The sequence below is a fragment of the Orcinus orca genome, chromosome 12 (genome assembly GCF_937001465.1).
Source record: "Orcinus orca chromosome 12, mOrcOrc1.1, whole genome shotgun sequence".
NCBI classification, from domain to species: Eukaryota; Metazoa; Chordata; class Mammalia; order Artiodactyla; family Delphinidae; genus Orcinus; species Orcinus orca.
Window position 1 is genome coordinate 22,093,741 of NC_064570.1, and position 12,754 is coordinate 22,106,494.

The 12,754-nt window shown below is 34.7% G+C and overlaps 1 protein-coding gene across 4 annotated transcripts in view; it reads right to left on the reverse strand.

Moving 5' to 3' along the window:
• The window catches only part of VTA1 (vesicle trafficking 1), a 65,510-nt gene that overhangs the window by 20,953 nt on the left and 31,803 nt on the right, over positions 1 to 12,754 (reverse strand). For all 4 annotated transcript variants that reach the window (XR_007470665.1, XR_007470666.1, XM_033406110.2 and 1 more), the window contains exon 5: positions 4,708 to 4,816. Coding sequence is in view for 2 of the 4 variants with exons in the window: in XM_033406110.2 (XP_033262001.1) it covers positions 4,708 to 4,816 (109 nt within the window). In the remaining 2 variants the exon portion in view is untranslated. The remainder of the gene's footprint in view (positions 1 to 4,707; positions 4,817 to 12,754) is intronic.

A 12,754-nucleotide genomic window follows, 5' to 3' on the forward strand; every position in this document is an offset into this window, starting at 1 on the left:
ACTTTCCAACTCTGTAAAATCTTTGCATATATTATATTTTTCTTAAAAATAAATTTTCTTTAAACCCATTCTTTAAATTTATGAAAAATGGAGGACATTTTTGGCAAAACATGTCACATTTATGCTCTCCATAAGAACTCTACTTTCTGACAGCTGCCTTTTACTCAATATTTATTGTTTACTAGCTATTAAATGATTACCTGTGTGTTGTTCAACAAATTAATCAACAAAAACAAAGGAATAAAATTTCACATTGAGCTGTCTATGTAGAAAGGAGTAATAAGAGAGCCACTTTGTTGTTCCATATCCAAGTGGATATGGAAACTTAGAGTTTGAATGTTAACAGATATTCCTTGAGTTGAGCCTAAATTTTTTCTAGAACACTTTTTTGTACCAATCATATGGCTTCCTTAAGTATTTTCTGACAATATGGTGACATAGTACTGTTTTCAAAAATTAAGTATACTTCTTTTTTTCTTACTCTAAATTAACTAAGGTATAGTATCTATTATTTTTTACTAGCTTTACTAGAATTCAATTCCAGAATGACAGAAAATTAGACTTTTATTAAACATAATACCTTCTACACCTAGAATATCTTATAAAATTTAAAAACACAAGAGAATATAATGCTATACTGAGAAAAAGAAAAATCAGTTTTAAAGAAGAGTTTTTGCATACATATTCAGATTTAATAACATCCTCTTTTAGAGCCGTAAGCCATTTCTGAGCAGACACTGTTAGATGTTATGACATTAACACCTAATGACACCAGGGTATTTTTTAAATTAACAGGTTGAAAAGTATACAATGAAAATATACTCCTTTATATCTAAAAGGATTATTAGTATTCTATAGCTAACAATTTTCTACTATCCAGAAGCTCTATAAAAACTGAATGAAAATAATGAATAAAAATTACAAGCTCAATTTAAGCCAATTTTGGGAAAGCAAAATAAAAATTACATAGATTTAATAATCTATAGTATTATAGAGGGCTTAAAACAACCATTTCAGAACAAAAGAGATCAAGATAATAATCAACACTTTCAAGAGAAAAAGGTTAAAAAGTTTAAGATTAGAGAAAGTTACTGATGCTGAAAGAGTGCCTGAAAAACAAAATTGATCATTTATAGGTATTTCAGTGTATCTAGAATGATACCTCAGAAATACTACTGAAAAGTAAAATGATATGTTTAAAAAAACAAAGATTTTTTTCATGGTGTATTTTCATACATAAGCATATATAAGCAGTGAAGTATCTTTCAAATCAAATGAGAGTAATTATGAATATTACATGTATTTTTACATTTACTACACATATGTGTATGTACCTTATATGTAATAACAGAAGTGTCTCTGCTTCAGACTCCAATTTAATATGATTACTAAAGGTGAAAAAAGGTTGGTTCCACCTTTGGTTTTAATTCTTAAGCAACCCATTCCCCCTGGGTGATCCAGCATTTTACTTTGGCTTCACTTCTTCCTTTCAAACTGACAACTCCAAAATTCTACTTTCAGCCTTGACCTTTCTTCTGAAATCTTGGGTAGAATATCTAATCGCTATTGAACTTCTTCAAATAGTAATCACATTAGCATCTCAATGCCTTCCCTTGACTTTTCCCACCAACCTGCTCATCTTGTATTAGCCATTTCTTTGAATGGAATCACCATGCCTCTGAGCACAAAAGCCCAAAACAGGAATCATTTTCTGTTTTCTCCCTCTTGTCTCATATTAAACTATTCCTTGATCCTATTGATTACACTTCCTTAACTATACTTGCTTCTCTTTATTCCCCTCTGGCCAATAACTTACCCAGATTTTCATTATTTATAATTTGGATTACTGCTCCTGGATTCACATTACAACCTGCAGAATTATCTTTCTCCAATTCACTTTCAAAAACATTTTTCTTCTTTTTTTTCCCTTTCTTTCAGTTCTTACAGTTGGCCAGTTCTCAATCCGCCTCCCTGCCTTTGAAGATGCTATTCTCTTCAGTTGTAGCATCCTTCCCTTTTTTCTTTACCTGACTTAATTAGTTCAATTTATCTTTTAAGACTCAGCTCAGGCACCACTTCTTACCAACATGTACTATAACTACTTATTAACCTATAGCTCCCCATGAGAATGTAAGCTCTTACAGTACAGGACCATGTCTTATCCAACCCTAGTACCCAGGTAACGCCGACAAAATGACTTTAAAAAAGAAAAAAAAGTTTCTTAAAAAATGAATGAAAAAAATGTATAAGATTTAAAAAATGCAAGCACAAGGGTATGCCCTAGGAAATGGGAGGTCATTACAAATTTGGGGCTCTATACCATGGCTAAAGCACAGAAGTGTTTCTCATAATGTTGGTACTATGTTCTCAAGGGAAGACTATATTATGTTAAGTTGATTGGTTGATTGGGACATTTTCCTGGAAGGCTCAATGGGGAAAATATATACGTATTAAGTCTTGTTATCTGGTTGAGGAAAAAATACATCCACTTAAATGTAGAATAAGAGCATAGACGTTAGAATGATAAAGATTTGGGTTCAAATCCTAGGTTCCATTAACTAGTCATTAGAGCTTGAATAGGGATGCCCAGCTACCAACAGAATTATATGGGGACTAAATTAGATAATATATGTAAAATGTCTATCACAGTGCCTAACACCTAGCATGTGCTCTATAAATTATAAATATTATCATAAATTATAAAAATACTCACTTTATTAAATATATATTTTATAAGAAACTATAAATACATACATAAAATAGCTCTGCAGAAATTCACATGAAGGCTTTTACAGAAAGGCAGGATTCAGACAGGTAAAGAAAGATGAACATTTTAGGAGGGAGAAATGGTTTTAATTAAAGAAAGAAACAAAGGTACTTTCTTGCCGTTAACTTCTATGGATATAATAAAGGGTTTATATAGGGGTTATGGACTGAACTGTCCCCCCAAAATTCGTATGATGAAGCCGTAACCCCCAATGTGACAGTATATGGAGACAGGGTTTTTAGAGGTAACTACAGGTTAAGTGAGGTCATAAGGGAGGAGCCCTAATCCAACAGGAATGATCTGCGCCTCTCCCCCTCCTTTGCCCCCTCTCCTTGACACTCCACCATATGAGAACAGAGGAAGGTGGTCCTCTGAAAGCCAGGAAGTAGATTTTCACCAGAAACCAAACTCTGCTGGACCTTGATCTTGGATTTTCCAGCCTCCAGAACTGTGAGAAAATAAATGCCTTTTGTTTAAGCCACCCCGTCTATGGTATTTTGCTCTGGCAGCCCTAGCGGACAAAGACAACAGGAGACAGGAGTAGGAAATAAAACTGGTCAGTGCCAGATCGTGGTGAGTCTTGCTTGGTAGGCTAAGGATCTTGGATCTTTTCTTTTGGAAAACTGGAAGTGACTAATGGTTTTGTAAACAGTAGAACTAACATAAAACATGCCTGACTGTGGTCAGTATTAAAGCAGCGAAGGAAGTATGTAAAACATTCCGAAATATTAAATGAAAAAGTGAGAAATAAGGTTGTAGCAATACACTTGAAAAAAATCCAATTTCACCGCCATGCTGTAAATAACTCCAAAACTTAACCATGTCTTAGAATAGTTAACTTTAAACACTTAATAACAACTTAATATTACAGTATTCATGCTATAGTGTTAGTAAAAAGAACAAAGGACTTTGAGTAATAATTCAACTTCTGGTTCTCCTTCTCTGTGGTTCCATGACATTAGGCAGGCCAAAACCCAGAACCTCAATTTCCTCTTCTGTAAAACAGAAATAACACCAACTATCTCTTGGAGATTTTTGAGGGTATGAGATACATGAAAATGATCTGCAAGCTTTAAGGCATTATATGAATGCAAGGCATTTATTATATGACTGCAAGAAGCATTCTATGTGAAAAAGGCTACCTCAAGATTAAACAAGGATATATCATGAAGTGTCCTTCAGGAATAGATAGCAAAAAATTCACTTGAAATGATGCATAAAAGCTTGCTCCTCTAGGAGAAGAGCTGCAAAAATAGTTTACACATAGTATTTATAGGTAGAACTGTAGTGTTGCTTTTTTACTGAGTGGCATTATAAAATTCTAAATAGTCCTCCAAATGAATGAATAAATAAACCAACCAACCAGATGTAGAACAGTGTGTGTATTACCAATTGTGTGAAAAAAGTGAGGGTATATATTCCTATTTACTAGTAATTTATAAAAAATAATCTCTGTAAAAATACACAAAACACTAAAAACATTATTTACTTATTTGGGTTTCAGTAGAATCTGGGAAGATAAAGGGTATGGTGGAAAGGAGAATTTCACTTCATATTTCTTATATACTGTATAAATTTTTAACCATGTGAAAGTATTACCTGCCCCTCTCCCCCCAAAAAACCCACCTCAGGTATATACAAAATAAATTCAGTGTTCTTTGTGGTTTGGAAACATTTTATAGATTAAAAAAGGACTGCCTGTCCCACGTAGGAAAGAAATCTGATTAGAGGCCGGAGACAGATATTAGAGCAGTTGACACAGACAGATATTAGAACAGTTTGGCCTTAATTTTTCACTTGTCCCTAAGTTTATAATTTTACACCTGATTTCGGACCTGATGAAGGAAACAAAATTGTATCACTCCTTCTAAAAACTCTGAATAATAATATATTGAACAATTATGATTCTACTAAATCATTTTACTTAGATAAATACATACCATTATCTTCTTCAATCCCAACAGGCCCTGCTTGAGGAGTCTCTCCATTCTTTAAACAATTGTGAATATATGTTGCCTTCCACCTTGCATACTTTCTGTGTTTCACATTCTAAAAGAAATATTTTTATGTCAATGTTAGACTGCAGTAAAAAAGTCAAATAAAAATATACATTACGATGACAATCATACTTCTGTGATAAAACCTATTTTTGCATGGTACAGCTCTGATATATTCTGGCAATCTCCCCACTTTATCATGGGATTCTACCAACTGCCTAGGGCTTGACAGACTTCATGAAAAGCCATCTTCCTCAAGACACATAACTAGTTCTCTTTTGTGGTTTTGTGTTTCAGAAAAGGTCTATAATGGAATTACAGGAGTGTCCTTTCAGCAAAACTGGCAACTTTTATGCACAGGACAGAAATAGGCTAAATTGAATTTAAAATTAAACGTAAAATAACAACATACTAAACGATTTTCACTAAAGAGGGAAAAATTAATCTGTACAAATATATGAAAACAAACAAAAAACTAAGATGCTATAGTGGTTACAGCAAACACATGAACATTAGACCGACAGCTACGCAAACTTGACCTTCTAACATGTTATTTACCAGCTCTAAATCTCAGTTACCTCGGTTCTAAAAAGGGGAAAATAATACATCACTGGGTTGCTGTAAAGAGAAATGCAAAATCAGTGAAGAACCTGCTAGTTGCCTCTTCTTCTTTCCTGGCTTAAAATTTATGCTACATGCTATAAAATAAGACAAAAATTTGCTTTAAAAATACAAGAGTAAAATCTGTTAGAATTTCGGATGGACTACTGATTTTCAGTTTATATTTTCATTTGACCTTTATTATAATCATGGACCAGTGGCACTGCTAACACCTGGGAGCTTGTTAGAAATGCAGACTCTTCTAGCCTACCCCAGACTTCCTGAACCACAATCTGCACTGCATCAAGGCCCCCCAGGTGATCTGTATGCACATTAAAGTTGGAGAGAACACATGACTTTATTACGTTGAAAACAACTGTAATTTGCCTTTTGTAAAGATCCACTAAGTCATCAATAACTACAAGTACTGCATACAGTCCAGATACTTAGTTGAGTATTCTGTAATGTGAGATTCTCTACATACTACTATAGATAAGTAGTACAACATACAGAAACCTAAAAAGTAACCCTTCAAATTACTGAATTTGTATATTTAACTTCTCTTCTCTTATAAAACAATCCTCTCATATATTCCATTTTTTAAAAAGTTCCATACGTTGATTTTCATTTTCTTCCAGGTACAATTATATTTTGCTCCACTTCCCCTTACCTGGTCCTTACCACAACCTTGAAATTTAGGCAGGTCATGTTTTACTCACACTAAGGCTCTGAGACATTAAAAGACTGACTCAATGTAAATACAGATTAACCTGGCATTCAAGGCCTTCTACATTGTGGACATGGCTTCAGTCTCATTTCCTACCATTTCCCTCAAACCAGCTGGGATTCTGCCTCACCTGCAGTCTTTCTCATGCTATTCTCCCTGTCTCATACGGCTTCCTCTTCTGCCAAAAGTCTCCTCTTCTCTTAAGTTCAGTTCAAATGTTTATTCCCGTAATGAGCTACCCTGACTCCCAGCAAGTCAACAGCTATTTATCATTTACTCAAGTCAGGCACCATGCTAAGCGCTAGAGGTAATGGGATGAACAAATTAGGCATGAGCTTTGGAGTCCAATGTGAAAGCCAGGCAATAACTTCCATCACTAAATGTGACACCTGTATTATCTGAAGTCCATAATATTTTCTTCATCTTTTTCTCTTAGGATTCTATAATGCCAACATTATAGAGATGAGGAAGTGGCATTACAAAAGTAAAATGACTTATCCCATGTCACACTAGTAGTCAACCCAGCCATTCAATTTAGGGCTGTTCTGGTAAGCTACAATTAGCAAACTGCAATTTGTAATTTAGATAGGAATATATACAATAAGGGAAAGTGTGCTTTTTTTATTATTTTTTTAACACCTTTATTGGAGCATAATTGCTTTACAATGGTGTGTTAGTTTCTGCTGTATAACAAAGGGAATCAGATATACGTATACATATATCTCCATATCCCCTCCCTCTTGCGTCTCCCTCCCACCCTCCATATCCCACCCCTCTAGGCGGTCGCAAAGCAATGAGCTGATCTCCGTGTGCTATGCGGCTGCTTCCCACTAGCTATCTATTTTATATTTGGTAGTGTATATATGTCCATGCCACTCTCTCACTTCGTCCCAGCTTACCCTTCCCCCTCCCCGTGTCCTCAAGTCCATTCTCTACATCTGTGTCTTTATTCCTGTCCTGCCCCTAGGTTCTTCAGAACCAGAAAATGGGCTTTTAAATGTTACTTTAAATATAAAGAGAATCATTTTGAAAGTAAATGAATAAATTGCTTAGGAAAGTTTAAGTTACCTTCTTTTGGAGTCTTTTAAAAATGAGACAGACTTTCTTTGGTCTGAAATAATTTAACATCGCCTAAAGCCTTAATTGGGTAAGTCGTATTGTAATGACTTTAGAAGGTTCCTTCATTCCTAATTTCATAGTATAAACAGTGTAGAGACATTTAAACCACGTTGGGTTCCTTCATTAGTATGTGAAGTTTAAAAAACATTACTCTAACCTGAAATGGGTTCATTTTAATAAATAACATTTAAAAAAATTTCCCCAAAGCAGATAAATCAACACAACAGTTTGATTTTTATTCCACACTATTTCCAAGACATCGCTAGAAACTGGTGCTTAAATTCTGAGCAGATTTTGGCAGTTGTAACTCAAAACTAATTCACCTTTTCATTGTTTTCTTTAAAATAAAGGATGCTAAATATTAAACAATATTTGAAGAGGAGAATTTCAAGATGTCAATATTTTTGAAATTTTTCAACTTATTTTGGCTGATTAGACATCCTTTCTGGGAAACAGGAATTACAAAAAGAACTTTTACTTTTGTCCCTGGCCTCTATGTTCCTGTTTTGTAACTGGATTGATGAGAGTCACTGACAACTGCAAATTTTAGCCACTGAGTCAGCAGTTAAATAAGAATTTTCATTTAATTTTTAAATCATTTGCACTTGCTACACTGAAGAATGACTGGCCAGCAAACACCAATCATACGTTAAAACAGGGGTTCTCAAACCTGGTGCATGTAAGAATCATATTAGGGTGTAATAAAAAAATAAATTCCTGGGACTTCCCTGGTGATCCAGTGGTTAAGACTTCACCTTCCAATGCAGGGGGTGTGGGTTTGATCCCTGGTTGGGAAGCTAAGATCCCACATGCCTCACGGCCAAAAAACCAAAACATAAAACAGAAGCAATATTGTAACAAATTCAATAAAGACTTTAAAAAAATGGTCCACATGAAAAAAAAAAAATTCCTGGCCCAAATTATAGAAAACCTGATATAAATCATTTTCCATTAGCATTTTCCATTAGCCACCTTGAAAAAGAATGCTTTATTTTTTATAACATCTTTATTGGAGTATAATTGCTTTACAATGGTGTGTTAGAAAATGCTTTATATTAGCTGTCTCCAATTCTTCCTCTTGAACCCATCCTAGTCAAGTTTTTATCCCTAGCATGCACTGCAACTGCTTTTGTCAAGGTTAAGGATTACTTCTCTTGCTAAATCCAAAGTTTAGATGTCATCTTACTTGTCCCCATTAACGTGGAAAGTTGAGTACTCCCTCCTCCTCGCAACCCCCTTTTCACTTGCTTTCCTGGTCTTCTGGTTTTGCCTCACTGGGTGTTCCTTTTCAGACCTTCATAGTGATTCTTTCTCATCTCCAGGGTGGGGAGTGCCACAGACTTCAGTTCTTAGACTTCTTTTCTTGTTTTCAACACTTTACCTTGACGACCTCTTCCAGTCTAATGGCTTTAAATACTGTGTGGTCAACTCCCAAATTCATATTCTCTGCTCAGACCTCTCTTCTGAACTTCAAGATGTATACATTCAACTCAGCATTTCACTCGTACATCTGATAGCTCAAAACATCCAAAGTTCAAAACCGATTTCAGATCTTCCCGCTACTCAATTCGTTCCTCCACGTCAGTAAATGTCTTGTAGTTGTTCAAGCCCCAACCTTTGAAGTCATTTTTGAGCCCTCTATTTCTCTCATACTCTACCAATGAATCTTAAATTCTGTCAGTTCTACATTCAAAATGTATCCAGTTTCTCACCATGTCTTCTATTGCAATTTCTGGTCTGAGTCACCACTGCCCTCACTTTGATTATTAATAATATACTAACGGTGCCCCTATTTCCACCGTTGTCCATTATAATGCAAGTAATAACACTTTAAAGATAGCAGTCAAATCCTGTCAACTCTATTTGAACTCCCCTTCCCCACCGTCACCTGCCAGCACTCTCCTCACTCTAGATTCAGCCACGTTGTATTCCTTGCTGTATCTTGAACTTTAACAGGTACCTGTGCTGTTCACAAATCTTTGCACTTTCTCTTGTCTCTTCCTGGAACATCTGAATGATTCACTCCCTTATTTCTTCAGGGCTTTGCTAAAATGTTGCCTTCTTAGTGAGACATTCCCCAAATACCTTATTTAAATTGACCTTCCTATCCCTACCATGGGATCCCTACCACAATACTTACCATATGACATACTATACATTTTATGTGTTTATTTGCTTATTGTCTGTCTTCACCAGAGGAATGTGATAACCAGGAGGGCAGGGATTTAATCCACTGCTGTATTACTACTGCCTAAAACAGTGTTTGGCATGTAGTAGACATTAACAAATATTTGGTGAATGAATGAATGGACAGTAGATTCTGGAATCCATTTTTTTTTTTAAATCAAGTACCACAAACGATTCTGAAGCTGGCTGTCCTAGAACGGCACTAAGAAAAATACTGAACTGGAGTGAAACACTTCTTGCTAACGAATAAATGTGAACATTAAACTTCAGTACACAGTTTCACTTAAGCTTGCAGGGAGGGGTCAGTGGATAGGGTGAAGGGTGTCCGTGAAACCCCCTGCATTATTTGAAAAAAAAGCAATACACATATGCATGGGAGAGAAGCCACAGCTTTCATAACATTTCAAAGTAGTTAGTGACACAAAAGAAAATAAGAATCTCTAAGCTGGTGGTAACATCACAGATAACACATTTATACTCTTAGGCCCTCAATTCTCCCAAGTATATTACACAAACAAGGGCTCTATATAACTCCCAGGAACACTGGACACAGCACAATGAGAAACACTAAAAATACATATTCAACAAACTTACTATCATGATTCAAATATTAAAGTGTTATCACAAATAATATGTATTTCCTGGAGACTTATTCAAAATTTTCATACCTTTATATTTTTCAAAGCAACTAGAATTTTATAAAACAAATTTTAAAAATGAGAGTAAAACTGTACCAAAAAATCTTAACTATAATACACAAATACTTAAATTTACTCTATTTTTATAATATTTGAAAGGTACACTCCAATTAGCTGAAAGATATCCAAAGAAGGTATGAACATTAACTATTTAAAACCTAATCCACCAGGTCAAGAAAAGAAGCCAATGCTATCTTCTGGGGGAGAAAAAAAAAAAAAAATATATATATAGTTTTGTGAAGGAACTTTATATAATTTCATCAAGTTTGGAGAAAAGTTTTAAAACTAGTACACGATATCTTTCACTCAGATCACCCAATTGCTTACATTTTGTATTATCAATCTACTCATATATGCACGGACTTCCTATGCACATATTAATGTGCAAAATGTTTACTGCATTTTTTTCTGTACAAATTAAGAGTAAGTTGGAAGTCACTCTGCCCCCTTACCCTTTCATTAATCATTTTCTAAGATCAAGGACAATCTCACACACAATGGTTAATAAAATCAGGAAATTTAACACTTACACAAGAATACTGTTTGATCCACAGTCCCAATAAATTCTGTCAATTGGCCCAATGATGTCCTTGGTAGTTCCTCCCCTGGGTCTATTTAACTTAAAAAGCATATATTATTTAGTTGTCATTATCTTTTTAGCCCTTAATCTGGAACAGCCTTTGTTAGTGTTTCTTGACCTTGACATTTCAGTTTGGATTTGTCTGATGTTTCCTCATGATTAGGTTCAGATTATGCATTTTCCACAGGATTTGCACTGAAGTGATATTTGCCTTTCTCACTTCATCTTATTAGGAGCCACATAATATCAGCTGGTCCCAATATTGAATGTGTTAGGTTTGACGACTTGGTTAAAGTGGTGTCAGACAGGTTTTTCCATTACTGGTTTACTATTTTCCCCTTTAAAATTAATAAGCAATCTGAGGGGAGACATTTAGAGACTAATGTAAATATCCTGCTCGTCACCAAATTTTCTACCCACTAGTTTTAAATCCCATTAATGATTTCTAACTTCATTGTCATTTCTCTATTTATTAGTTAGAACGCTACTGTAAGGAGCTTTCTCCATCCTTCCATTATTTATTTATTCATTCATTTATTTATTCCATTGTATGTTTCAGTAGGGACGAATGAATTCTTATTTTATTCAATGCATTACCTATTAATATCATTCATATTTCGATAGTCAAATTGTCCCTGATGCCGACAGTGGGAACCCTTTCAAGTTGGCTTCTGGATCCTTCTGACATGTTGCTGTGATTATGTGAACCATTTCTTTACTTTCTGGCACAGTAAGAAGATCCAGCTTCATTTAGTACTTTCCCTTACCCAGCCCTAGATTCAGTCCTTTCTATGAGAGTCCTGGTTCCTTTTATAGACGAAGGGTATTTAGAACCCAAAATCAGGCACTAGAGGTGCTCACTGTTATTGATGCATCATTGCTTCTAGGTTCTTTCAGTACAGAGATATAGGAACTATGTTTTATGTGCATGTGTACACACACCTATGTATATATGCTGTATATACAAATACATGCATATACTGTATATGCACACATTTATAGTATACATACATACTGTTTATAGAAATATATCTATTTTGCCTTATTTGTATATTTAAAAGCATGAGTTAATATGGACATCTCCAATGCCAATCCAACAATATAATACAATATAGTCTTCTCCCACCCCCCACTGTAACTTCTTTCCCCAGAAGTGAGAAATCTGGCTTCCTCAATATATTTACTCATTTGCACAATCCTCGAATATAGAGTAAGCAGTTTTAGAATTGCCAACTCAATATCATCAAGAAAAAAAACCCTACAAACAATAGTTCAATATTTAACTTTTTTTGCAGTAAAACTGATATACCTTGAGATGTATAAATCTTAAGTGTATAGTTTGAGTTTTGACAAAAAGATCTACCTGTGTAAAACATACTCCTATCAAAATACAACATTTCTAGTTCCCCAGGAAGCTCCTTTATATCCCTTTCCGGATCAATTTCCCCTTTCCATACACCAAAAAACTCCTAATTTTCTTCACTAGAATCAAGTTGTCTATTGTAGTACTTTACATGAAGGGAATCATACAGTTTGTATTCTTTTGGGTCTTTTTTTGCTCAACATAATGTCTACAAAATTGATCCATGTTTTAGGGTATATCAGTAGCCTCTTTTTATACCTTAGTAACAGCACAATTTATTTATCAGTTCCTCTGCTGGTGGACATCTAGGTTGTTTACACAGCTTTGGGATATCATGAATAAAGTTCCTATGAACACTCCTGAACAAGTCTTTTCTGGACATATGTTTTCATTTCTCTTGGATAAACACCAAGGAATTGCTGGGTAAAAAGGTAGGTGTATGTTTAACTTTATAAAAATCTGCCAAATCTCTTCCCAAACTGGTTATGACATCTAACATTTTCACCAAGCGATGTACGAAAGCTCTTGTTTTCACACATTCTAGCCAATATTTGATGTGGGCAGCCTTTATTCATTTTAGATAATTTTACTGCTTTTAAACTATTTATCCTACCAATGACTGAGAGGGGGGTGTTAACATCTCCAACCACTATTATGACTTTTTTCCTGTATTTTCTTTTATTTTTATCACATTTTGTTTCATAAAGTTTAAAACT